This window comes from Carcharodon carcharias, chromosome 1, assembly GCF_017639515.1.
Source record: "Carcharodon carcharias isolate sCarCar2 chromosome 1, sCarCar2.pri, whole genome shotgun sequence".
Lineage (NCBI taxonomy): Eukaryota > Metazoa > Chordata > Chondrichthyes > Lamniformes > Lamnidae > Carcharodon > Carcharodon carcharias.
Window position 1 is genome coordinate 45,284,115 of NC_054467.1, and position 25,938 is coordinate 45,310,052.

The window sequence follows — 25,938 nt, forward strand, 5'->3', positions numbered from 1 at the left end:
CCTGAAGAGTCATACAGACTTGAAACGTTAACTCTGTTTCTCTCTCCACAGATGCTATCAGACCTGCTGAGTTTTTCCAGCATTTTCTGTTTTTATTTCATATCTCCAGGACCTGATGGTTTGCCACTCCAGTGTATTAAAAAATAAATGGTTGAGGAAATTGTAGGTACTTAAGTCATCATTTTTCAAAGAACTCTAGATGCAGGAAATGTGTGCCTTATGATGGAAAATTGCATTCCATTATGGGATCATTGGCTTTTTTTAAAGTGGCATACAATAGAAAAAAAAGGAAATCATGATAACCCTTTATGTTTCACCAGTTAGGCCTCAATTAGAGTATTGGGAAGGATGTCAAAGATGGAAAGGACCATGGATTTAAATTGTGGAGAGACCAGAGAAGCTGAGATTGTTCTCCTTGGAGCAGAGGAGGCTAAATAGAAATTTAATACTGCAGAGATATTTGAATTATAAGGAATTGATAAATAAATAAGCAGAAACTTTCCATTTGCAGGTGGGTTGGTAACCAGAGGACACTGATCTCTGGTAATTGGCAAAAAAATCTGAGAGGAGATGAGAAGAAACTTCTTTATTCAATGGATTGTTATGATCGTGAACATATTGGTTAAGAGTGGTGGAAGCGGATTCAATAGCAACTTCAAAATAATTGCAAAGGAAAAAAATTGCAGAAAAAGCAGAGGAGTGGGACTAATTGGATAGCTCTTTCGGATAGCCACCACTAGAGTCAGAGTTAAACAACACAGAAACAGGCTCTTCGGCCCATCATGTCCGTGCCCGCCATCAAGTACCTATCCCATTTTCCAGCACTTGGCCCTTAGCCCTGTATGCTATGGTGTTTCGAATGCTCATCTAAATACCTCTTAAATGTTGAGGGTTCCTGCCTCTTCCACCTCCTTAGGCAGTGTGTTCCAGATTCCAACCACCCTCTGGGTGAAAAAAATTCCCTCAAATCCCCTCTAAACCTCCTGCCCCTCACCTTAAATCAATGCCCCCTGGTCATTGACACCTCTGCAAAGGGGAAAAGTTTCTTCATAAGTACTCTATCTGTGCCCCTCATAATTTTGTATACCTCTATCAGGTCCCCTCTAAGCCTTCTCTGCTCTTAAAGAAAACAATCCTAGCTTATCCAGTCTCTTTTCATAGCTGAAATGCTCCAGCCCAGGCAACATCTGGTGAACCTCCTCTGTACCCTCTCCAGTGCAATCACATCCTTCCTATAGTGTGGCAACCAGAACTGCACTCAGTACTCCAGATGTGCCAAACAATGTTTTATACAGCTCCAACATAACCTCCCTGCTCTTATTCTCCATGCCTTCGCTAATAAAGGCAAGTATCCCATATGCTTTCTTAACCACCTTATCTACCTGTGCTGCTGCCTTCAGGGATCTATGGACATGTACACCAAGGTCTGATCCCCTGTACTTCCTAGGGTCCTACCATTCATTGTGTATTCCCTTGCCATGTTAGTCCTCCCGAAATGCATCACCTCCCACTTCTCAGGATTAGATTCCATTTGCCACTGCTCTGTCCATCTTACCATCTCATCTATGTTGTCCTGTAATCTAAGGCTTTCCTCCTCACTGTTTATGACACCTTCAATTTTCATGTCATCTGCAAACTTAATGATCAAACCTCCTATGTTCAGGTCTAAATCATTAAAGTACACTACGAACAGCAAGGGTCCCTGCAGCGATCCCTGCACTCGTCACAGGCTTCCAATCACAAAAACGACCTTCGACCATCGCCCTCTGCCTCCTGCCACTAAGCCAATTTTGGATCCAATTTGCCAAATTGCCCTGGCTCCCATGGGCTCTTACCACTTTGACCACCTTCTTGACCAGTCTCCCATGCGGGACCTTGTCAAAACCTTACTGAAGTCCATGTAGACTACATCAACTGCCTTACCCTCATCTACACAACTAGTCACCTCCTCATAATTCAATCAAATTTGTTAGACATGTTCTCCTCCTGGCAAAGCCATGCTGACTATCCCTGATGAATCCCTGCCTCTCCAAGTGGAGATTAGTCCTGTCTCTCAGAATTTTTTCCAATAGTTTCCCTACCACCGATGTTAGACTCACTGGCCTGGTTTATCCCTACTACCCTTCTTGAATAATGGTACCGCATTCACTGTCCTCAAGTCCTCTGTCCTCTTGCACCTCTCCTGTGACCAGAGAGGATTTGAAAATTGGTGTCAGAGCCCCTGAAATCTCCTCCTTTGCGTCACATAATAGCCACGGATACATCTCACCTGGGCTTGGGGATTTATCCACTTTTGAGCCCACTAAAACCACTAATAGCTCCTCCCTTCCAATCTAATTTGTTCAAGTATGTCACAGTCCCCCTCCCTGATTTCTATATCTAAGTCGTCCTTCTCCATAGTGAACACAGATGAAAAGTAATCATTCAAAATCTCACCTAAGTCCTCCAGCTCCACGCACAGATTGCCACTTAGGTCCCTAATTGACTCTACTCTTTTTCCCTGGTTATCCTCTTGCCCTTAATATATTTATAAAATGCCTTGGGATTTTCCTTTATCTTGCCCGTCAGTGTTTTTTCATGCCCCCTCTTCGCTCTCCTAATTACTCTTTTTTAAGTACTCCCCTACATTTTCTACATTCCTCTAGGGCTTCTGCTGTTTTCAGCCCTCTGTATCTGCCATAAGCCTTTTTTTGCCCTTATCCAATCCTCTATATCCCTTGACATCCAGGGTTCCCTGGACTTGTTGGTCCTACCCTTCACCTTTACGGGAACATGTTGGCCCTGAACTCTCATTATTTCCTTTTTGAATGACTCCCACTGCTCTGATGTAGACAACTAATATTCTATAATTCATTAAAACCACATCAAATTGGTGATAACCTTATGACATGGGTTGGCAGTTGATTGGAGCTAGGAGCCACAGTAAGGATAAAGGAAGTGTTGTCTGGTGGGACACGGAAAGTGATATTCTCCAAAATCTAGTAGTAGGGCCTCAGTTTTTCATGTACATATATCTTTTTTAAAAAAAATCAGGTGCACTTGCATGGAAGGATTGTGGAGTTATATATTCAAGATTGCAAATGATAAGTTAACATATACAGTACATGGATGCATAAGGAATTTGTAAAGAGACTTAGTGTTGCAAAACTGGTAGATGCGTTTTAAAGTAGGAGGTCATTACTTTAGATCCAAGGGAAAAAAACTGAATGTTAACGACAGGCAAAGAGCTATGGAGAATCAGTGATATTGAGTACGGATGTACGCAAATCATTAAAAGGTAGCAAATGGGTACAAAAATTAATGGAAGATTAGACTTAAGGGAGTTGAAATACAGAAGAAAAGTAAGAAAATAAATAGCAGGAGTTGGCCATTTAGCCCCTCAAACCTGCTCTGCCACTTCTGTGCAATTGTGACTGATTTTCCACCTCAGTTCCACTTCCTGCACCATCTCCAGGCACTTGAACAGCCACAGCCCTCTAGGATACAGAATTGCATAGATCCACAACCCTTTGTGAAGAAATTTCTCCTCATGTCAATCCTAAATAGCTGATCTGTTATTCTGAGATTGTGACCCCTTGTTCTAGTTTCCCCAGCCATCCTTCCTGCTTCTATCTCATCAAGCCCTTTAAGAATTTTATATGCTTCAATGAAACCGCCTCTCATTCTTCTAAATTCCAAGGAATATACTCATATACTCCCAGTCCAATCAGTCTTTCCACCAAGGACAATCTTCTCATCCCAGGACCAGTTTAGTAAGCCTTCATTGCATTTTCTCCAAGACTAGTATATCCTTCCTTGGATAAGGAGACCAAAACTCTACATAATACATTGTGTTCTCACCAAGGCCCTAAACAATTGTATTAAGACTTTTTCACACTTATTCTAATCCTTCAGCTCATAAGATCATAAAAAATAGGAGCAAGAGTAGACTATTCAGTCCCTTGAGCTTGCACCACAATGCAATAAGATCATGGCTGATCTGATTTGTGGCCTTAACTCCACTTCCCTGCCAGAACCCCATAATCTTTGACTCCCTTGTCTATCAAATATCTGTCTGACTGAGTCTTGAATATATTCAATGATCCAGCCTTCACTGTTTGCTGGGGAAGAGGTTTCCAAAGATTAATGACCCTTAGAAGAAATTCCTCCTCACCCCAGTCTTAAATGGGAGACCCCTTATTTTGAAACTGTGCCCCCAAGTTCTAGATCCCTCCATGAGGGGAAACGTCCTCTCAGCATCTACCCTGTCAAGCTCTCACAGAATCCTATATTTCGTTCTCTCATTATTCTAAACTCAATATCCAAGTCATTTATATATAGCAAAGAAAAGCAGTAGGCCTAGCAATGACCCCTTGAGGGACACCACTGTCTATCATCCAGTGTGAAAAAAAACATCTACCGTGACACGCTGTTAAGCTGATTTTTTTTCATCCAAGTTGACTCTGAGGCTCTAATTCTATGAGCCTGAATTTTGTTAACCAGCCTTTTATGTGCTACTTTGTCAAGTGCTTTCTTAAAATCCATAGAGTCAACTTCCACCACACTCCCTTCATCAGTCTTCTCTATTGCTTCATCAAAAATTCAATTGGATTAGTCAAGCACAATCTGTCTTTTACAAATCCGCGCTCCTTAATTAACTCAAACCTCTCCAAGTGCCTGTTGATTCGCCCCCACCCGACCCCATCATTGATCCTAAGGCCTGAATACTGCAGACGGAGGCAGTCTCAGAGCCGATCGCCACCCACAACCGGCTCCGCACCGCCATTTTACACGGGCGGGCCAATTAAGGCCCACCCAGCGTAAGACATGAGCCGTAGCGCACAGCGCTACCTGTACAGGCGGCGGGAGGAGGAAAAGTCAGGGCCAGCACTTGAAAGAGTGGTTCAATCTCCCTGAGTCACGGAGCTGCCTCAGGGAGATTAAATCGCTATTGTAATTAATGAATAAATGGTTTAAATTTATTTAAACATGAGATGGGACATGTTTTTATACTTAGGAAAAAATTTTTATTTAATTAACAAAAGCTTTAAGAAACCTCATCCCACTTGTGAATGAGGTTTCCTAAAAAACGCGAAGGCCGCTTGGCATTTTTACCTGCCTGCCAACCTTAAGGTTGGACGGGCATCGTTAACAATTACCATAATCACTTCCTTAATGGCCTTAATAAGCTATCTATTTATCGGCCGGCGCGCGCCTGATGAATGAAATGTCGTGATGATGTCGGGACACACGCCCAACGTCGTCACGAGACAGCACACCCCTGCATGCCGACTGAAAAATTCTGCCTTAAAACTTTACTCACTGCTGATGTTAAACTAACTGGCCTGTAGTTGCTAGGACTCTCCATTCATCTTCCCTTGAATAAGCATGTCACACTTGCCACACTCCAAACCTCAAGTACCTCTCCCATATCTAAAGACAGTTGGAAGATTTATGGCATGCCCTTCCATTATCTAAAGGTAGTAGCTTTAATAACCTGGGATGCAAGCCACCTGGATCAGGTGACTTATCTACTCTAAACATAGCCAGCTTTTCCAGTGCCGCCTCCCTCTCAATGTTCACGTTATCCATTGCCTCTACTATCTTGGGGGTGCAATTCATTTGGTAATGGAAATCTAAATCTTTAAAAGGCTGTGGATGCTGGCCAATTAAATTTTCAAATTTTAGATTGACAGACTTTTCTTAGCCATAGATATCAAAGGATGTAGATCAAAGGCAAGAAAGTGAAATTGTGTTTTAAATCTGCCATGGCAATTTATAAAATAGCGAAACTAACTGGCAGAGCTGAATAGCTGCCTCCATTTCCCATGTACTTGGTACTTTTTCCTTAAAAGGAAAAAAGCTGCAGGGGACATACTTTCTTGTTTGAGTTAGTCACCTTGCTTTAGAACAGTAAATTGTACCTGTACAGGATTTTCTTAATCAAATTGAGTGTCAACTTGAAGGCTTCATTTTAAAATCTGAGCGGGATGAGTGTGGAGAATTCATTTAAAAAGAGTGGAGGGAGCAGCTGATTGAGTATTTCTAGTCTTTAAAGATAAAGTTAGGTCTTTGGTTGTGTTTAGGTCTCTAGTCTTTATTTTCTCTCTTAAAAATAGCTTGTTAAGTATAAGGTCAATACTGGTGTAAAAAAAATTACAATAAAGTGTAAAGAGCGAGGATGCTAGAGGAATTAGTAAAATAAATTAGCAATGGCAGGACCGGTGATGTGTTGCTGCTGCAGCATGTGGGATCTGCTGAATACCAAGGTGATCCAAAGTGAACACATCTGTAGTAAGTGCTTGCATCTCGAGGAACTTCAGATCAGAGTTGAGGAGCTGGAGTCCGAGTCGCAGACATTGCACCACATCAGGGAGGGGAGAGTAACTTGGACACTTTACTCCACTTCACCCCTCAGATTAGGTAATTCAGGTTTGGTCTGGGATCAGGGACATGAGGGTGTGACTACAGGTAAGACAGCTATGAGGACCCAGGAGGTAGCATTCGAGGATCCTCAGCCCCTCCAATTGTCCAACAATTACAAGGGTCTTGCAAGCTGTGTGGATGAGAACAGTGACTGCAAGGAGAATGAGCAAACTGACCACGGCACCGTGGTACAGGGAGCCAATCAAGTGGGTGGTAGGGGACAGTACAATTAGGAGGATAGATACTGTTCTCTGCAGCTGTGAGTGTGAGTCCCGAAGACTGTGTTGCCTGCCCAGTGCCAGGGTTAAGGACATCTCAGTAGTGGAAAGTAAGTTGGAGTGGAAAGGGGGGGATCCAGTTGTTGTCGTCTGAGTTGGTACCAACGACGTTGATAGGACTAGAAAGGTTCTGCTGAAAGAATTTGAACGGTTATGAGCTAAATTACAAAGCAGAACCTCCAAGGTAACAATCTCGGGATTACTGCCTGAGCCACGGACAAACTAGTATAGGGTAAATAAAGTCAAGGAGTTAAATGTGTGGCTCAAAGATTGGTGTGGAAGGAATGGGTTTCGGCTCATGGAGCACTGGTACCAGTACTGGGGTAGAAGGGAGCTGTTCTGGTGGGACGGGCTTCACTTGAATCATGCTGGGACCAGTGTTCTGGTGAATCAAATAACGGGCTGTAGAGAGGGCTTTAAACTAAATTGAGGGGGGGGTGAGGGGAGAGCTCTGGAGAGGCAATACATAGGCTTACAAAGAAAAAGAATTTGGCAGCATTGCAGCTATTTAGGCAATGATACCCAGAGGGTGACAGGAAGGGACAGTGTCCAAACATAAAACAGCAGTAAATAGAGTCAAAGGGGGGGAAAAATGGTTAAAAGGCAAATTTAATGGCTCTTTACATAAATGCACGTAGTATTTGGAACAAAATAAATGAATTAATGGCACAAATAAAGGTTAATGGATACAATCTTGTACCCATTATGGAGACATGGTTACAGGGAGATCAAAGCTGGGAACTAACATTCAGGGGTATGTGACTTTTTGGAAAGACAGGCAGGAAGGAAAGGGTAGTAGAGTAGCCTTGTTAGTACAAAATGGACTAAGTACGATAGCAAGAAATGATCTTGGATCGGAGGATGTAGAATCCATATGGGTGGAGGTAAGAAATAACAAGGGGAAGAAGACATTCGGTGGTATGGTCTATAGGCCCCCTAACAGTAGCTATGTTGTAAGACAGAATGAATCAGGTGATAATGAGCGTATGTAAAAAAAAAAAATGCAATTTATTAATCATGGGTGACTTTAATCTTCATGTAGATTGGGAAAATCAAATTGGCAGAGGTAGCCACAATCAAGAATTCACTGTGTATTTGGGACAGTTTCTTAGAACAATATGTTGTGGATCCAACCAGGGATCAGGCTATTTTGGATCTGGTAATGTTTAATGAGGCAGGTTAAATAAATGACCAGAGTAAAAGATCCCCTAGGAAACAGTGAGCATAACAGGGTAGAATTTAGCATTCAGCTTGAGAAGCTTGAGCCGGAAACAACTGTGCTAAACTTAAATAAAGGTAATTACAAAGGAATGAGGGCAGAGTTGGCTAGAATGGACTGGGAAAGGAGTTTAGCAGAAAAGACAGCTGATGAGCCATGGCAGACGTTTAAGAAAATAGTTCATGACTCAACAAATATATCTCAGTGAGGAAGAAAGATTACAGGAATGGGATAAACCAACCATGATTAACCAAGAAAGTTAAGGATAGTATCAAATTGAAAGAAAAATACATACAATGCATTTTCAGGAGGGCAACCTTTAACGAGTGGAGTGCCATAAGGATCAATGCTGGGGCCAAAATTAATTACTATATATAATTACTTGGATGTGGGAAGTGAATATACTATCATCAAGTTTGCGGATGACACAAAAATAGGTGGGAAGGCAAGTGGTGAGGATGACAGTCTACAAAGGGATATAGACAGGTTAAGTAAGTCAGCAAAAACTTAGCAGATGGAATATAATGTGGGAAAATGTGAGGTTATGCACTTTGGCAAGAAAAATAGAGGAGCTGAATATTATTTAAATGGAGTAAGACTGCAGAAAGCTGCAATCCAGGGATTTGGAGGTCATCGTGCATGAATCCCAAAAAGTGAGCATACAGATTCAAAAGGTAATAGGTAAGGCAAATGGAATGTTGGCCTTTATTTCAAAGGGGATGGAGTATAAAAATATAGAATTCTTGCTAAAACTATACAAGACATTAGTTAGACCACACCTGGAATACAGTGAACAGTTTTGGTCCCCTTATCTAAGGAAAGATGTACTGGCATTGGAGACAGTCCAGAGAATGTTCTCTAGGTTGATCCTGGGTATGGAGAGGTTTAGTAGGTTGGGCCTGTACACTTTGGAGTTTAGAAGAATGAGAAGCGACCTTATTGAAAAATATAAGATTCTTAGTGGGCTTGACAGGGTAGATGCTGAGTGATTGTTTTCCCTTGTGGGAGAGCCTAGGACCAGAGGGCATAATCTCAGTAAGGATTCACCCATTTAAGACGGATGAAGAATTTCTTCTCTGAGGGTAGTTAATCTGTGGAATTTTTTACCACAAAGGGCTGTAGAAGCTGGGTCGTGAAGTATATTCAAAGCTCAGTTGGACATATTTTTAATCAATAAGGGAATCAAAGGTTATGGGAGAAAGGCAAGAAAGTGGTGTTAAGAATTATCAGATCAGCCATGATCCCATTGAATGGCAGAGCAGACTCGATGGACTTAATGGCCTACTTCTCCTATGTTTTATGGCCCTATGGCCTTTGAGTTGCACTGGTGGTGGCTGTAGAAAGGTTTAGGTGTCAGATTGTCCAACCCTGAATCTTCCACCCCCTCTGAAGTATTACCCTCTCATTTCACCCTCCTTTGTTGCTGTTTTATGGATACGAAATTTGAGGCAAATATATGTAACACCTCTCCATGCAACAGACACCAGGAGGCTAGTTTCGATGGCTCTTGAAAAAGGTCACAGGGATTGCAATGTGTGTTTAACCTGCATCTTTTGATGGCTATTCAGGAGCACAATAAGTTAATGCTGCTATTGATTTCAACATGCAGCCAGTGTTAAGTGTGCTGTTTAGCAGTGGGCCAGCATCATATGTGGCTCTGTCATCATCCATCCTCGGCTGCAGTATGAACAATCTTTCTCCACTGATTTCTCTGCTGCCCTCACTGCCTGTCCCATAGAGTCCAGTCCACATTCTGATATTTTCCATCTATGCCATCTTGGGTCTTCCTTGTGTATGTTTTCCAGGTGTTTTCCTTGCATCACCTCTTCTTCCAAACACCCACCTTCTGTTTACATCACATGTCCAAAATATGTGAGCTTCCTTGATATCATTGTTACAAACAGGTTCCTGTTAACACCTGTTTTCTTGAGCACCCACTTGTTTGTCTGCTTTGCTGTCCATGACACATGTAATATCCATCTGAGTCCTTTCATTTCAAATGCTCTTATTCGAACCTCATCACTCTTCTTGATCATCTAACTTTCATGGCCATGCATTGTCACTGCCATACAAGGGCATTTAGAAGATGAATTTTCATTGTAATCAAGGTGCTGTAACTACTCCATACCCTTAAGTGAATTCACAACGTCATGATCTTTGTTAAGTCTAGCCCAAATTTCTTTGGTAGACTCTGCACCTTGCATGATGAGTGACCCATGATAACGGAAGATATCAAAATATTCAAGCCAAACTCCATTAATCAGGATCTTACAGGTCTTTCCACCCATGCCCATCGCTTTTGTCTTGTCAACATTGAGCAGGAGACTGTATTTCCAATTAACTTGATCAAGACAATCCACTAACTTCGGTAGCTCCTCCACTAAAATGGCGAGCAGAATAATTTCATCAGCATATCGAAGATTCAAGCCGTTGATTGGTGATACCACCAATTGGTATCCCACCTTTGTATCGATCAAGTGTCAATCTTGTAAACATTTCTGCTAGGTTGTTGAATAAATATAGTGAGAGGACACCCCCTGCCTAACACCTTTATGACACTGAACCATTCTGAGAGGGTGCCGGCAAGTCTGACCCTAGCTCGTTGCATACGATAAAACTTGACTAGCAAGCTAACTAGTTTCTCAAGGGCAATTGGGGATGGGCAGTAAATGCTGACCTAGCCAGTGACGCTCGTATCTATGAATGAATTTTTAAAAAGCTGATTAAATGTGGTGGGTGTCCCATATCTACTATTGTCGACTAGAATTTCTCGTGAGACACCAAATCGAATGCCTTCTCAAAATCCACAAAATACATGTATACGGGCTGCTGATGTTCTCGAACTTTTTTACGTATTATGATTCTACGGTTAGTGACTTAATCTCATGTTGAAATCCAGCTTATTTATCAATCTTTTTCTGGATCCGTACCAGGATGATCTTGAGCAAGATTTTACTAGCGTGGAGATCAAAGCAATTGTTCTATAATTTGTAAACTGTTTCAGGTCACCTTTCTTTGGAAGAGGGATAAGGGTAGAGTCAGTCCAGTCCTCCGGCCCATCACTGGTCTCCCACAGTGCCACACAGATTCCATGCATCCTGTCTACTACCGATTCTCCTTCCATCTTAAGTAACTTTGCCAGTATATCATCTGGACCTGTGGTCTTACAGCTGGCTATCTGATAAATGGCTCACTGTGCCATAGCTTGAAGTGAAGAAGGCTCATGTTCAACTTGGCCTTTAAATTCTGACTCATCGTCATCTTTATAAAGGTATTCACGCCATCATGCAGCAATTTTATTCGCTTCAATTTCATTCTTGCCTGAAGCTGACTGAATGCGATGCAGGGCAAGGTTGAAACTTTGTGTAATTGATCAAATTATTTGGAAAAGTTGCTGCATATTGCCTTTCTGATTCTTCGTGTTATGACGCTGCAAATTAGAACAAATCCATGAGGGAAACCTGATCGCGCTATCACAACGGTTTTGCAATCTATTTATTTCAATATGTGTACACTGAATTCAGAAGTAATAAGTCCACTGAGACTGAGATTTTTTTTTAAATCGATTAAAATATTTATTAACAAAAGAAAAGAATTTGAGCAAATACATAAGACTACGAATTTCTACTCTATTAACTCCTGAAGTTCCTGATTAACCTGACTCCCAGTTAAACCCCCTTTAAGGCAATGGACCAAAAATAGATTTTAAACAGCAGATTAACATAATACTCTGGACAGTGGAATTCCAAATGGCTTTTCTCCAGTTTCAGTAGACAGCAGACAAATACTGGAGACTTCATGAAGGCAATTTCACACACTCCTAACACAGCCTCATTCTCCTTTATATATGTTTCTCTCCTTTTAATATGTAAATTCTATTGTTTTGTGTGTCTTTGAAACTATATCTTCCTCACAATATAAAAACTTTCATGTTGCTACTATTTATTGTCAGTAACCTTTGGGAAAAATAAACACATTTTTTAGCCTTGCTTATCTGGCTAGTTGTAAACTGACAGATCTCATTGAAACCCAAATCTCCCTTAATTTATCTAAAAATGCAAATTCCCTTCACGCCTTACATGCTAAGCCAGCATCCATGTTTACTTATTAACATATCAAGCACCTAGCTTCTATTGATGAGTTAAAGCTTGTAACCAACTATACTTACTTCCCCCTGCCCCAGTAAATCTACTTTACAATAAACCAGAAAAATATTCTTAAAATTATTATACTTTCATAACACTCCGCTTCTAATTCATCACCCATGTCCTTTAGCTGTTTCTCTTTATCTGCTTGCAGCTTTCTTTGAATTTCTGTTGAATCTTTATATGAATCGACATCCTTTTTCCTCTTCACCTCCCTGCACCTTTAAAGCGGTGGTGCCTTGTGGCTGGAGAAGGTGCTGGCGGTCATATAGGAACTGAAAGTGACCTGGGAAGCATTGAAGAATGGTCCATCATGAGAGAGAGTTGTCTCCAGCGTTTTCAGACAATGCATTGGAGACCTTGATGAAGCAGGTAGAAAGGAGGAGAGATATCCTGTAGCTGCCGGATGCTGTCCAGACACACGCTTAGAAGGCGATGGGAGCTGATAGCTATGGAGGTCAGTGCCAGAACTTGAGCACCAAAGACCTGGAAGCAGTGTAGCTAGATGTTCAATAATCTCACAGGAGCGGTCTAGATCAGTGAATGCATATTGAAATGCCATACCCTCTCAACTGCATGACTAGCCTCAGACACTGCTTAGTTTACCTCATCCCCATCACTTCTACGACAAAAACAGAAAATGCTGGAAAAGCTCAGCTGGTCTAGCAGCATCTGTGGAGAGAGAACAGAGTTAACTTCTACGAGCCTCACAGCCACATCTCGCAACTTGCACACATTGCCGGATAGTCAACCATGATGACCCATCCTCCCACAGTACAATTAGTTTGGAATGGATATTTTGTGGTGGCTTTTATTTTTGCATTGCAGCCAAGCAATCTCTGTTATGGTTAGTGACAGCTTAGGTAAGGTGTGGACTGTTAGTGAATAAGGAATTGGGGTTGTGGTTACTGGTATCACAGTTGGATGAGTTATTTGTGGACAACCCAAGCAGAAAGGTTGCCATATCTCTTCCTCTTCCTCATTTTTGTTCTCTTTCTACTGTTCCACAGCTGCTTGTTGTGTAATTTCTGAAATGCACTGATTCTGTTCACCCTTGAGGAGTTGCTGCTTCTGTTACTGTTAATGATGAGGGCTGTTGCCTCACGATGGGGAGGTTGTGCGGCATACAGCAAACCACCATGATCTTGATACCCACTCCACAAGCCACCTCCAAAACATTCCAGGCAGCAGAATTGTTTCAGCATGCCAGTAGTCTGCTGTCATTTCATGTGGCAGCATTGCTTTCCATTTATGTATGCTGTTCATGTGGGCATGGGTTGAGCACCAGAGTCATGAATCATGAAGTCAGCAGAAAGCCCTTGTTGCCAATAGCAAACATTTGGTTTACTACAGTGACTTAAGTATAGAGAAGAAAAAGGAGGAAGAGATGATCATTCCACTACAGAATGAAGGTGTCATGACTGCTGCCAAGATACCGCGAATTGATCTGCATGGTTCCCTGCATATGGTTTCACTCTAGTTAGGCATTGAGGGAATGGATTTGCTTTCGGTCGCGGTATCTTAGAGCTACCATATGGCACCTGCAAAGTGATGTGCAGGCAGTCAGTGACACCCTGCCATCATGAGGAAGCTAGGTATGTAGGTAGGTGAACTTGCACCTCCCCTCTTATTCTCCTAACTCTAAGGTTTGGCCTGAACATGTCAGAATGGAGAAAATGGTCAAGGCTCATAACCCTTTTAATAATTTATTGTAACTTCAATAAACCTAAAAACATGAATACTCTGCTCCCCATACGTTAGATCAGTACTCATCTGATGTTTGTGTTTAACGTTTATGCTGTTTTGTAAAAGAACATAGAAAAATAGAAGAAGGAATAGGCCATTTGGCCCTTTGAGCCTGCTCCGCCATTCAATATGATCATGGCTGATCCTCTATCCCAGCGCCATATTCTGGCTCTCTCCCCATACCCCTTGATGCCTTTAAAGTCTAGATATCTATCTATTTCCTTCTTAAATATATTAAGGCCTCCACAGCCTTCTGTGGTAGAAAAATCCACAGGTTCACCACCCTCTGAATGGAGACGTTGCTCCTCATCTCGAACATAAATGGCCTATCCCACATCCTGAGATTGTGACCCCTTGTCCTGGACCCCCCTCTCCTCCTCCTCCTCCTTCTCCCCCCCCCCTCCATCAAAAGCCAGAGAAATCAAGAAATCATCATCCCTGCATCCAGTCCAGCCCTGTCAGAATATTATACATTTCAATGAAATCCCTCTCATTCTTCTAATCTTCAGTGAATACAGGCCTAGTCGGCCCAATCTCTCCTTACACGACAATCCTACGGTCCCAGGAAATAGTCTGGTGAACCTTTGCTGCCCTCCCTCTATGGCAAGTATATCCTTTCTTGGGTAAGAGACCAAAACTGCACACAGTGCCCCAGGATATTTTAGTTAAAAAGAAGTGCCAGTCAGGTGTGCTAAGTCCCAGATATATTGCCCTCTGTTATAGAAAAAGAATAAAAGAGCCTTCCGTTTTTTACACTGGAAACGGGTTCAGAAGCAGATACACGTGTGTATGCTTGTATTCTAAATTGTTAAGAAGTGACAAAACACTTCACGTGGCGGGGAGGATGGGATCATCATTATTAGGGGCTTTAGAGGCTTTTGATCCAGCTACTGTGGACTTTGTAGCTTATGTCGAGCAAATGGAACAGGTTTTCATTGCGAATGAGCTTGAAGAGGAAAAGCAGGCCTCAAGTGTTTCTTACAGTCATCGGAATGAAAAATTTCACTTTACTGAGAAATCTCTTTGCCCCTGACAAGCCAGGAGATAAAAGCTTTAAAGAGCTTGTGGACATTTGGAAAAGCCCTTCAATCCCAAACCAGCAATTATTGCTGAGGGATTCAAGTTTCACCGAAGAGAACAGCATGAAGGTGAATCAGTTTCTCAGTTCCTGGCCGAGTTGAGAAAATTAACGGAACATAGTGACTTTAAAGGTTACCTGGAAGAAGCTTTGCGTGGTCACTTGGTTTGCGGACTAAGAAATTAAAGAATTCAGCGCAGATCGTTAGAGCTAGAGTTGACAATGAAGAAAGCCTCCGAGATTGCGCAAAGCATTGAAATGGCAGAGAAACAAGCTGGAGATTTGAAAGCGCATTCTAACAATGTCGTAGTTAAAATAGGAAAGCCAAGGAATACTTCTAAGCATGCAACTGCTGTAATGAAACAGGGAATAATGCAGAAGACTGTAAGTGGAAAACCGCTGATTGCCGCTACTGTGGAAAAAAAGGACACCTAGAGCGTGCATGTAGATCAAAGGCTGATCACAGTAAAGCAATACCGCCAAGAAGAGGGCGTCACAATGAGCACGCATACGAGTGGTGCTTGAAAATAAACAGTTTAAAAAGACACATTACTTGGGAACAAAATACAAAAGTAATGCGAGTCCAGACGAGACAGTGAAATTAACAGTGACAATGCAGAAGAGCAATTGCATTGCATTCAGTCTGATCTGAAACTAGATGAAGGACTAAAAGCTGGCATTGCCTTAATTGGTAAAATAGTTGAAATTGAGGTTGACACTGCAGCATCTGTTTCTATTGCTTCAGAGAAGATATGGGAGAAAATTTTCGAGAAATGTCCATTGGAGAAAACCCTCCTTCGGCTTAGCACCTACACTGGTGAGCCTGTGAATATACTTATAAAAATGTTCGTTCAAGTTAACTATGGAGATCAAATAGCAAAGTTGCCACTTATCATTCTGAAAGGGCTTATAGGCAGAAACTAGCTAAAGGAAATTTGCCTGGACTGGAATAAAATAAAGTGTGTTGCAACCCCATGTTGCAGCCCTTGTTAGACAAGCATACTGATGTCTTCAAAGAAGGTCTTGGAGTTATTAAAGACATTGAAGCCAAACTTCTTGTGAAGACTGAAGCTTTTCCAAGGTTCTTCAAACCACATTCAGTTCGCTACTCAATGCGACAGAAAATTGAGCAGGAACTAGAACGACTTGAAAATTTTCAGATATTTGATTATGCAGAGTGGGCAGCCCCCATCGTCCCAGTGGTGAAGGATGGTAGCTCTATCAGAATAGGTGGTGATTATTAAATCACCGTTAATCCTTTCCTGGAAGTGCATCAGTACCCGCTAGCAGAAATTGAGGACCTGTTCTCTGCTCTGCTCTGAATGGAGGTGAATTATTCACAAAGCTTGACCTATCACCCACGTTTTTGCAAATGCAGCTGAGTGAAGATTCCAGGGATCATACAACCATAAGCACACAGGTCTATATCAGTACAAACGATTACCATTCGGAATCGCGTCATCACCAGCCTTATTCCAGCAGGCCATGGACAAAATACTGCAAGGCCTCCCTGGTGTAATCTGCTTCCAAGGTGACATGCTCATCACCAGGGAAAACCTCCCAACTCATTTAGGGAACCTAGGTAGGGTCCTGCATAGACTGAAAAAATAAGGCATCTGCTGTAGGAAATCCAAATGCTTGTTCCTGAAGTCTTCAGTAGAGTATCTGGGACATGTGATCGATGAAATTGGCCTTTCAACCTCACGCAGAAAGGTGGAGGTAGTGGTGAATGCACCACAGCCCAAAATGTTAAGGAGCGTCATTCATTTTTGGGACTTGTGAATTACTACGGCATGTTCATTTCCAGTTTGGCTACCAAGGCAGCATCACTGAATAATCTGCTGAAGAAGAATGTAAAGAATGGAATTGGTCATAAGCCTGTCAGGAAAGATTCAAGGAACTCGAGCAAGAACTCACTTCTGCTAAAGTCCTAGCACATTTCAATGATAAATTACCTGTCAGCCTAGCCTGTGGTGCTTCTGGATATGTTGTTGGAGCTGTCATCACCCACACATTTCCTAATGGCAGTGAAATGCCCATTGCATTTGTCTCATGCACATTGTCCAAGGCAGAACAAAATTATGCCCAAATTGAGAAGGAAGCTCTTGGACTAATCTATGGAGTCAAGAAGCTCCACCAATATTTGTATGGGTGTAAGTTCATGTTAATTACAGGCCACAAGCCTTTGACCTGGTCCGAAATCTGAAACCCCAACATGTGCTGCTGCATGCCTACAAAGGTGGCCACTGATCTTATCTGCTTACCAGTACGAAATTACATTTTACTGTACTGAGAATCATGGAAATGCAGGCACACTTTCCAGACTTCGGTTACACCATAGCTCCACAACCCGAAGTGAAGTAGTTGCTTTCAATGTGAGCCAAATAGACATGTTACCTGTTGAAGTGGATCAAATTCGACTTGAAATGCAGAGGGATGTGTGCTGTCCAAAGTTCACCTGTACATACAGAAATGTTGGTGTGCACCCCGAGATGTGACTACTGAGCTTAGATCTTACTACATGCGTAGATTTGAGCTGACTCTGCAAGACTCTTGTTTGTTATGGGGAATCAGAGTTGTTATTTCTCAAATTCCAAACACGAGTGTTAGAAGAACTTCACCTCAGTCACATGGGAGTTGTCAAAAGGAAAGCACTCCGGATAAATACATCGAAGGCATGGTCAGTGATTGCCTTCCATGCCAAGAAATGAAATTGTCTCCTGCACCTGACCCATTACATGCATGGGCTTGGCCTGACCACTCATGGCAGAGACTTCATGTGGACTTTGCCTGACCACTTCTCAGACATACATTCCTGATTGCAGTGGATGCCCACACAAAGTGGCTGCATGTTATTCCCATGAAGTTGACTTCTCCTATTACAGTGGATGACATTGCTGAAAAGGATCTGCGCTCAGAAGATCAAGAAGTGGAATTTGTATGAGTGGAGATTAGGAAGAGTCAGGAAATATTGGTGGATGTAGCTTTTAGCCCCCAAAAATAGTTATACTGTTGGACAGAGCTTTAAACAAGAAATTATTGAAGCTTGTAACAAAGGCAATTTAATAATTGTGAGGGCTTTAATATTCATATAGATTAGGATAATCAAATTGGAAAGGATGCTCTAGAAAATGAGTTTGTAGCATGTTTTTGTGACAGTTTCCTGGAACAATACATTGTGGAACCGACTAGGGAAAATGTTATTTTAGCTCTAGTATTATGTAATGAGGGAGGATTAATTAGTAATGTCATAGTAAAAGATCTGCTGGGAAATAGTGATCATGATGCAATTGAATTCCATGTTAAGTTTGAAAGTGACATACTCCAGTCCCAAATAAAAATCTTCAATTTAAACAAAGCCAATTAGTTATACATGAGAGGAGAACTAGCCAAGGTTGATGGGGTAAATAGACTAAAAGGTGTGGCAGTAAATAAACAGTGGAAAACATTTAAAGAAGCAATTCAAAATGTTCAACAAAAATACATTTCATCAAAAAAAAAAATCAGCAACAAAGACCCATCATGGCTCATTCAGGAAGGTTAGGACAGGTTTAGAGGGGATGTGAGGAATAATTTTTTCACCCAAGAGGGCAGTGGGAATCTGGAGATCACTGCCTGAAAGGATGGTAGAGGCAGAAACCTTCAAGATTTAAGAAGTATTTGGATGTGCACTTGCGATGCCATGGCATACAAGGCTATGGGTCTAGTGCTGGAAAATGGGATTAAAATAATTAGATACTTGTTTGACCGGTGCAGACTCGATGGGCCGAAGGGCCTTTTTCTGTGCTGTAGACCTCTATGACTCTACTTCAACAAAGACCATTGATGCTCTCTGGAATGTGTTCACTACTTTTAGGTTGCCAGAGCAGATTGTGTCTGACAATGGCACGCAGTTCACATCATGTGAATTTCAAACATTCCTGAAAAACAATGGGAACAAGCAAATTCTCATCTTGCCTTACCGCCCATCATCAAATGGTGAAACGGAGTGCTTTGTCCAGACATTCAAAATGGCCATATTGAAGGGGAGGATGCAAACAGATTGGAATTTGAAGCTGAAGAACATTTTGATGTACCGTAACTCTCCACATGCAACAACAGGTGTATCTCCTGCAGATCTGATGTTTGGAAGATGATTGCATACCAGAATGGATTTGCTGTGTCTGGATTTGAAAGGAAAGATTGGTTCAAGGCAACTTGATTAGAAAAGGTCACATTACACAAGTAAACCAACTCATGAGTTTAATTTGGATCAGTCTGTTTGGGTCTGAAATGACTGTGGAACACCAAAGTGGTTCCTGGGAGGAATCATCAAGCGTCAAGGGCCACTGACCTATGATGTTGAATCTTCCTGAGATTCTGGAATTTGGAAGAGACAGACTAATAACCAGATTAGAGAAGCCAAATCCAAAGAACCAAATTTCTAGGGATCTCCAGTCACTGGAAGATTTCTGGGAAACATCTGCTCCAGTTGACGAAAAATGACTTGATTCAATTGACAAACCTATAGCACCTGTATCTGCAACTGTTGAACCTGACCAGAAACAAGTGAAACAGCAGAACCTTCCATTTCTAAACAAACAAACTGAGATACCTAAGCCAACACTGCTCTCTAGACCAAAGCGAATCTACAAACCGCCTGATCGATTTGTTCCTGGCTAATGGGAGAGGAAATGTGATGTTTGTGTTTAATGTTTATCCTTTTTTTTTGTAAAAGGACATTTTAGTTAACTGCTATATAAAAAACCTGCCAGTAGGGTGTGCTAAGTCCCAGATGTATTGCCCTCTGCTGTAGAAAAAGATTAAAGGACCCTTCTGGTTTTTACACGGGAAGCTGGGGTTCAGAAGCAGATATGTGTGTGTACTTGTATTCTACATTAAGTGACAAAACACTTCAACTTACAAATGCTGTTTAGCATTGACAGTTTACAAATCTCAGTATCCTGTTTCCTTTTAAATTAAATCAGTATCATACTCTCGTACACTGTTCTTGTCATTTCTGAGTGGCACTGACGCTGTTAATCTTTGAGGAGAGTTGCTTCTTCTGTTACTGCTGTTCCTTTAGCTTAATTGTCTTGTTTTAGTTCATCCAACCCCTTTTATTAAACCTATTTTCTGAGAAGCTCCATACTGTGTAGTGCACCTACTGCTGTTTCTGCCACTCCTGTTACTGCTAGACACACACTACTTAAAATCACACTCATGACAATAATTACCACAAACCCATCGCCAAATTTGTGCCTTCTTACACTCTCATACCCTGGGTTCACAAATGGTCAATTAACATATGAAAGTATTTGATGGAGAAGATCCTGGTTATCACATCATGCTTCGCTCTCATGAAACAGTTCTTTGGGATTTGCATTTCCAAGGAATGTGGGGGCATATTCAGACATAGTAACTCATAAAGCTCATTAGCCTGTAGGTATTATTTACAGTTCAATAGCAGTTCACAGCAATCTGATGGTTGAGGCAAAATTGTTTAAATCTTGAATAGACGTTTCATTGTGTGACTTAATTGCCTCTGCCATCTGTTGATCAGCATTGAGGGACTTTTAGGTCCAGTTCCACGATTCTGTGGAATGCTTGAAGGCAGAGTTCAGCCAATTTCTGAAAATTGTCCATTACAAACAGCCTTTTTTCAGTACTTTCTTTGGTCTTTTAAATGTTGGCTTTTTTAAAGTTGATTGTGTTCTTGCCGAAGGACTGGCTACAGGTGTTCACTCTATCTGTTGTTATCTGACAAGAGAGAATATGTAGTTAGCTTTCAATACTAGAGAGCCTCAGTGACCACCCCCCTGCAAATACAACAAACAAATATGCCCCATTCCAGCCTGGAGGGAACCAGATGCTTAAGAGCTCACCTTCATGGTCACCTTCATAGCCACTGGCAGTGAGGTCCGTGCCTGTTCTGAGCCTGAGGTTATGGCTAAAGCAGGTGGCTAATTTCGGTGAGGACATCCTTACTGAACCTAGACATCTTGAAATTGTTCCTTGTCAAAAGCCGGATAGGAAAATCCGATTGGGCAGGTAAGGCCCCTGCTGAGAGCCCCCCCACCCTCCACCCACTCAGCAGCTTGTCCTGCTCCTAATTGTCATCATGGTCTGTATGTTCTGTGTGCCTCCAGTGGCCATTCACTGCTGTAACCATATTGAATATGGCATTCAGCATGATTTGCCCCACAAGTGTACACATACATTGTGAGTGCTACTTGGGAGCTCACATTGTGGGTGCTGCTTGGGAGCTCTAAGGGCACTCAAGGAGCCTAAAAACAGGCACAAACAATCCCAATTTCTCATTCAAGGTATTAATTTTAAGCAATTATGTCATTTTAATTTTAACAGCATAGCATGCATCCACAGATGGATGTTACTGCTTCAATTATATTTTTCCTGAATAAATTGATGTCAATTATATTGCACGTTTTGAAATTTCTTTTGAAGCGTTTTGCTTGAGCCACTGCATAAAAAAATAAGACATTGGTAACTTGTGTAATTTCTTTTTGTCTCAGCATTTATAGGTAGAAATGTGATCCTAACCAGTGGCTGCATTATTGGAGCATGTTGTCAAGTAAACTCCTGTGAAGTTGTTCCTGAGAACACAGTTATCTACGGGATAGACTGTATGCGAAGAGTGCAGTCAGAACGTCCACAGGTAAGATCTGTGTGCTGAGGAACAGCAATCCAATGAAAGATTTTGTAATAGTTTACAACAACAACTTGCAGTTATATAGTGTCTTAAACATAGCTGAACTTTCCAAAGGCACTTCACAGGAGCATAACCAAATTAAACTTAGCACCAAACCGCATAAAGATATATTAGGACAGATGGCCAAAAACTTAGTCAAAAAATTAGGTTTCAAGGAGCTTCTTAAAGGAAGAGAGAAAATGGAAGGGATGTGGAATTGCTTAGGGAGCAAGTTCCACAGCTTGGGGCCTAGGCAGTTGAAAGCATAGCAACCAAAAGTGGAGTGTTGGAAATGGAGATGCATAAGAGGCTAGAGTTGGAAGAGCAGAGAGATCTCGGAGGGGTGTATGGCTGGAAGAATTTAAAAAGATGAGGGAACAAAGTCATGAGGGGATTTAGACACAAGGATACACATTTTGATTTTTTTTTGTTGTGGGAATGAGAGTGACACTGGCAGGGCTGTATCTATTGCTCACCTGAGTTATCCTGAGGGCATTAAATTGACCACTATGTGGGACTGGAGTCATCCCTAGAACAGATAGGGTAAGGGTAGCAAGTTCTCTTCCCAGAAGGACATGTAAACTAAATTGGAATATTATAACAATTTAACAGCTTTTGTTGTTGTTTTTGCTGCTCACTCACAAAGTACCAGATATATTGAATTCAGTTTCACAATTTGCCATTGTGGACTTTGAATTCCTGGCACCTTGAGTTTCTAATCCAGTACTATAGCCATTAGGCCACTGTACCTATGCTATTCCATCCAGGTACTTGTTCAGATGTCATGAGTTTGCTAGAGAAAAAGTAATCAGATGAATGAAGATGATATATAAGATACTTCTGCTGAACAATGAAAAAAAATGTATTTTGCATTGCACGTATATTGTTCTACTTGTAATGGTGTTAGTGGAGTGATATCATAGAAGCTTGCAGTTCAGACGGTGAACATTCAGCCCACTGTGCTTATGTTGCCACTTTGAAAGGGCAGTCATGCTTAGTCCCACATCCATGTCATTTATTCCTAGCCCTATAACTTCTTCATCCTCAAGTGCCTGTTCTTTTCCCTATTAAAATTATTTGTGGAATCAATGTCCTCAGCTTCTTCAGGTAGAGCATTCCAGATCCCAACAACTGAAGAAATTTCTCCTCATCACCCCTCTTAGTATTTTGCCAATGATTTTTTTTTTCGAAGAAAAGTACAGCACAGGAACAGGCCTTTCGGCCCTCCAAGTCTGCACCGATCATATTGCCTGTCAAAACTAAAACATTTTGCACTTCCGGTGTCCATATCCCTCTATTCCCATCCTATTCATGTATTTGTCAAGCTGCCTCTTAAACACCACTATCTTACCTGCTTCCACCACCTCTTCTGGCAGCGAATTCCAGACACTCACTACCCTCGGAATAAAAAAACTTGCCCCGCACATCTCTAAAGTTTTCACCTCTCATCTTAAATCTGTGTCCCCTAGTAATTGACTTTTCCACGCTGGGAAAAAGCTTCTGACTATCTACTCTGTCCATGCCACACATAATTTTGTAAACTTCTATCAAGTCGCCCCTTAATCTCCGTCACTCTAGTGAGAACAATCCGAGTTTCTCCAACCTCTCCTCATAGCTAATAACCTCCAGACCAAGCAGCATCCTGGTAAATCTCCTCTGCACCCTCTCCAATGCCTCCATATCCTTCTGGTAATGTGGTGACCAGAATTGCACGCAATATTCCAAGTGTGGCCTAACCAAGGTTCTTTATAGCTACAGCATGACTTCCCAGCTTTTATACTCAATACCCCTGCCGATGAAGGCAAGCATGCCATATGCCTTCCTGACTACCTTATCCACCTGCCTTGCCACTTTCAGTGACCTGTGGACCTGTACACCTCTGCCCTTTGATGCACTTAAGTGTTCAGCCATTTACTGTATAATTCCTACCTGAAGTAGACCTTCCAAAGTGCATTACCTTGCATTTGTCAGGATTAAACCCCATCTGCCATTTCCCCGCCCAAGTCTCCAACCAATCCATATCCCGTTGTATCCTTTGACAATCCTCTTCACTATCTGCAACTCCTCCAACCTTAGTGTCATCTGCAAACTTACTAATTAGCCCAGTTACATTTTCCTCCAAATCATTTACGTATACTACAAACAGCAAAGGTCCTAGCACTGATCCCTGTGAAACACCACTAGTCTCAGCTCTCCATTCAGAAAAGCACCCTTCCACTGTACTCTCTGTCTTCTATGACCAAGCCAATTCTGTATCCATCTTGCCAGCTCACCTCTGATCCCGTGCAACTTTACCTTCTGTACCAGTCTGCCATGAGGGACCTTGTCAAAGGCCTTACTGAAATCCATGTAGATAACTTCCACTGCCCTTCCATCATCAATCATCTTTGTCACTTCCTCGAAAAACTTGATCAAGTTAGTGAGACACGACCTCCCCTTCACAAAACCATGCTGCCTCTCACTAATACGCCCATTTGTTTCCAAATGGTCGTAAACCCTGATACGAAGAATCTTCTCCAATAATTTCTCTACCACTGACGTAAGGCTCACTGGCCTGTAATTTCCTGGATTATCCCTGCTACCCTTCTTAAACAATGGAACAGCATTGGCCATTCTCCAGTCCTCTGAGACCTCACCCATAGCCAGTGAGGATACAAAGATTTCTGTCAAGGCCCCAGCAATTTCCTCCCTTGCCCCCCTCAGTACTCTGGGGTAGATCCCATCTGGCCCTGGGGACTTATCCATCTTAATATTCTTCAAGACGCCTAACACCTTTTTTAATCTCAATATGATCCAGGCTGTCTACACACTCTTCCCTAGACAAATCGACCACTATGTCCTTCTCTTTGGTGAATACTGGTGAGAAGTACTCATCTAGTATCACTCCCATTTCTTCTGGCTCCACACACAGATTCCCAGCTCTGTCCCTGAGTGGGCCTATCCTTTCCCTGACTACCCTCTTGCTTTTTACATATGTATAAAAGGCCTTGAGATTTTCCTTAATCCTGGTTGCTAATGACTTTTCATGACCCCTTTTAGCCCCCGTGACTCCTTGCTTAAATTTTTTCCTACTTTCTTTATATTCTCCATGGGCTTTATCTGTTCCAAGCCTTCTAGCCCTTACGAAGGCTTCCCTTTTCTTTTTGATTAATCTCACAATATCCTTCGTTATCCAAGGTGCCTGAAACTTGCCATACTTATCCTTTATCCTAGCAGGAACCTCAGGTCCTGAATTCTTATCAACTGACGTTTGAAAGCTCCCACATGTCGGTTGTTGATTTGCCCTCAAACATCCGCCTCCAATCTAGATTCCTAAGTTCCTGCCTAATATTGTTATAATTAGCCTTCCCCCAATTAAGCATCTTAACCCGAGGATTCCTGTTATCCTTATCCACCAGTACCTTGAAACTTACTGAATTATGGTCACTTTTCCCGAAATGCTCTCCTACTGAAACTTCGACCACCTGGCCAGGTTCATTCCCTAATACCAGGTCCAGTATTGCCCATTCCCTAGTTGGACTATCTACATATTGTCTCAGGAAGCCCTCCTGGATGCACCTTACAGATTCAGCACCATCCAAACCCCTAGGACTAAGTGATTCCCAGTCAATATAGGGAAAGTTAAAATCATCCACCACAACAACCCTATTGCTTTTACATCTTTCCAAAATCTGCATACATAACTGTTCCTTAATCTCCCGCCAGCAATTGAGAGGCCTATAGTAAACCCCCAACATTGTGACTGCACCCTTCCTATTCCGGAGCTCTACCCATATTGCCTCGCTGCATGAGCCCTGAGGTGTCCTCCTGTCGTACAGCTGTGATATTCCCCTTAACCAGCAGTGCAATTTCCCCCACCTCTTCTACACCCTTCTCTATGCTGCCTGAAACATCTAAATCCTGGAACGTTTATCTGCCAATCCTGTCCATCCTTCAACCAAGTCTCTGTAATAGCAATAACATCATAGTCCCAAGTACTAATCCAAGCTCTAAGCTCATCTGCCTTGCCTATTATACTTCTCACATTGAAACAAATGCATTTCAGACCCCCAGTCCCACTGTGTTCAGTAATTTCTCCCTGCCTACTCTTCCTCTTAGTCCTACTGGCCATATTCACTAGTTCCCAGTCATTTATTTCACCTGCTGACCTATTGCTCTGGTTCCCACCCCCCTGCCATACTAGTTTAAACCCTCCCGAGTGACACTAGCAAACCTTGCAGCCAGGATATTGGTGCCCCTCCAGTTTAGATGCAAGCCGTCCTTCTAGTACAGGTCCCACCTGTCCCGGAAGAGATCCCAATGATCCAGATATCGGAAGCCCTCCTACATCATCTGTTCAGCCACGTGTTTAGCTACACTACCTTCCTATTTCTAGCCTC

At 42.1% G+C, this 25,938-nt stretch overlaps 1 protein-coding gene across 1 annotated transcript in view; it reads left to right on the top strand.

Annotated features, from left to right (window-relative positions):
• dctn6 (dynactin subunit 6) overlaps window positions 1-25,938 on the top strand; it is a 75,924-nt gene that overhangs the window by 47,082 nt on the left and 2,904 nt on the right. The window contains exon 6 of the mRNA XM_041196813.1: window positions 21,384-21,526. Within this exon, the coding sequence (XP_041052747.1) occupies window positions 21,384-21,526 (143 nt within the window). The remainder of the gene's footprint in view (window positions 1-21,383; window positions 21,527-25,938) is intronic.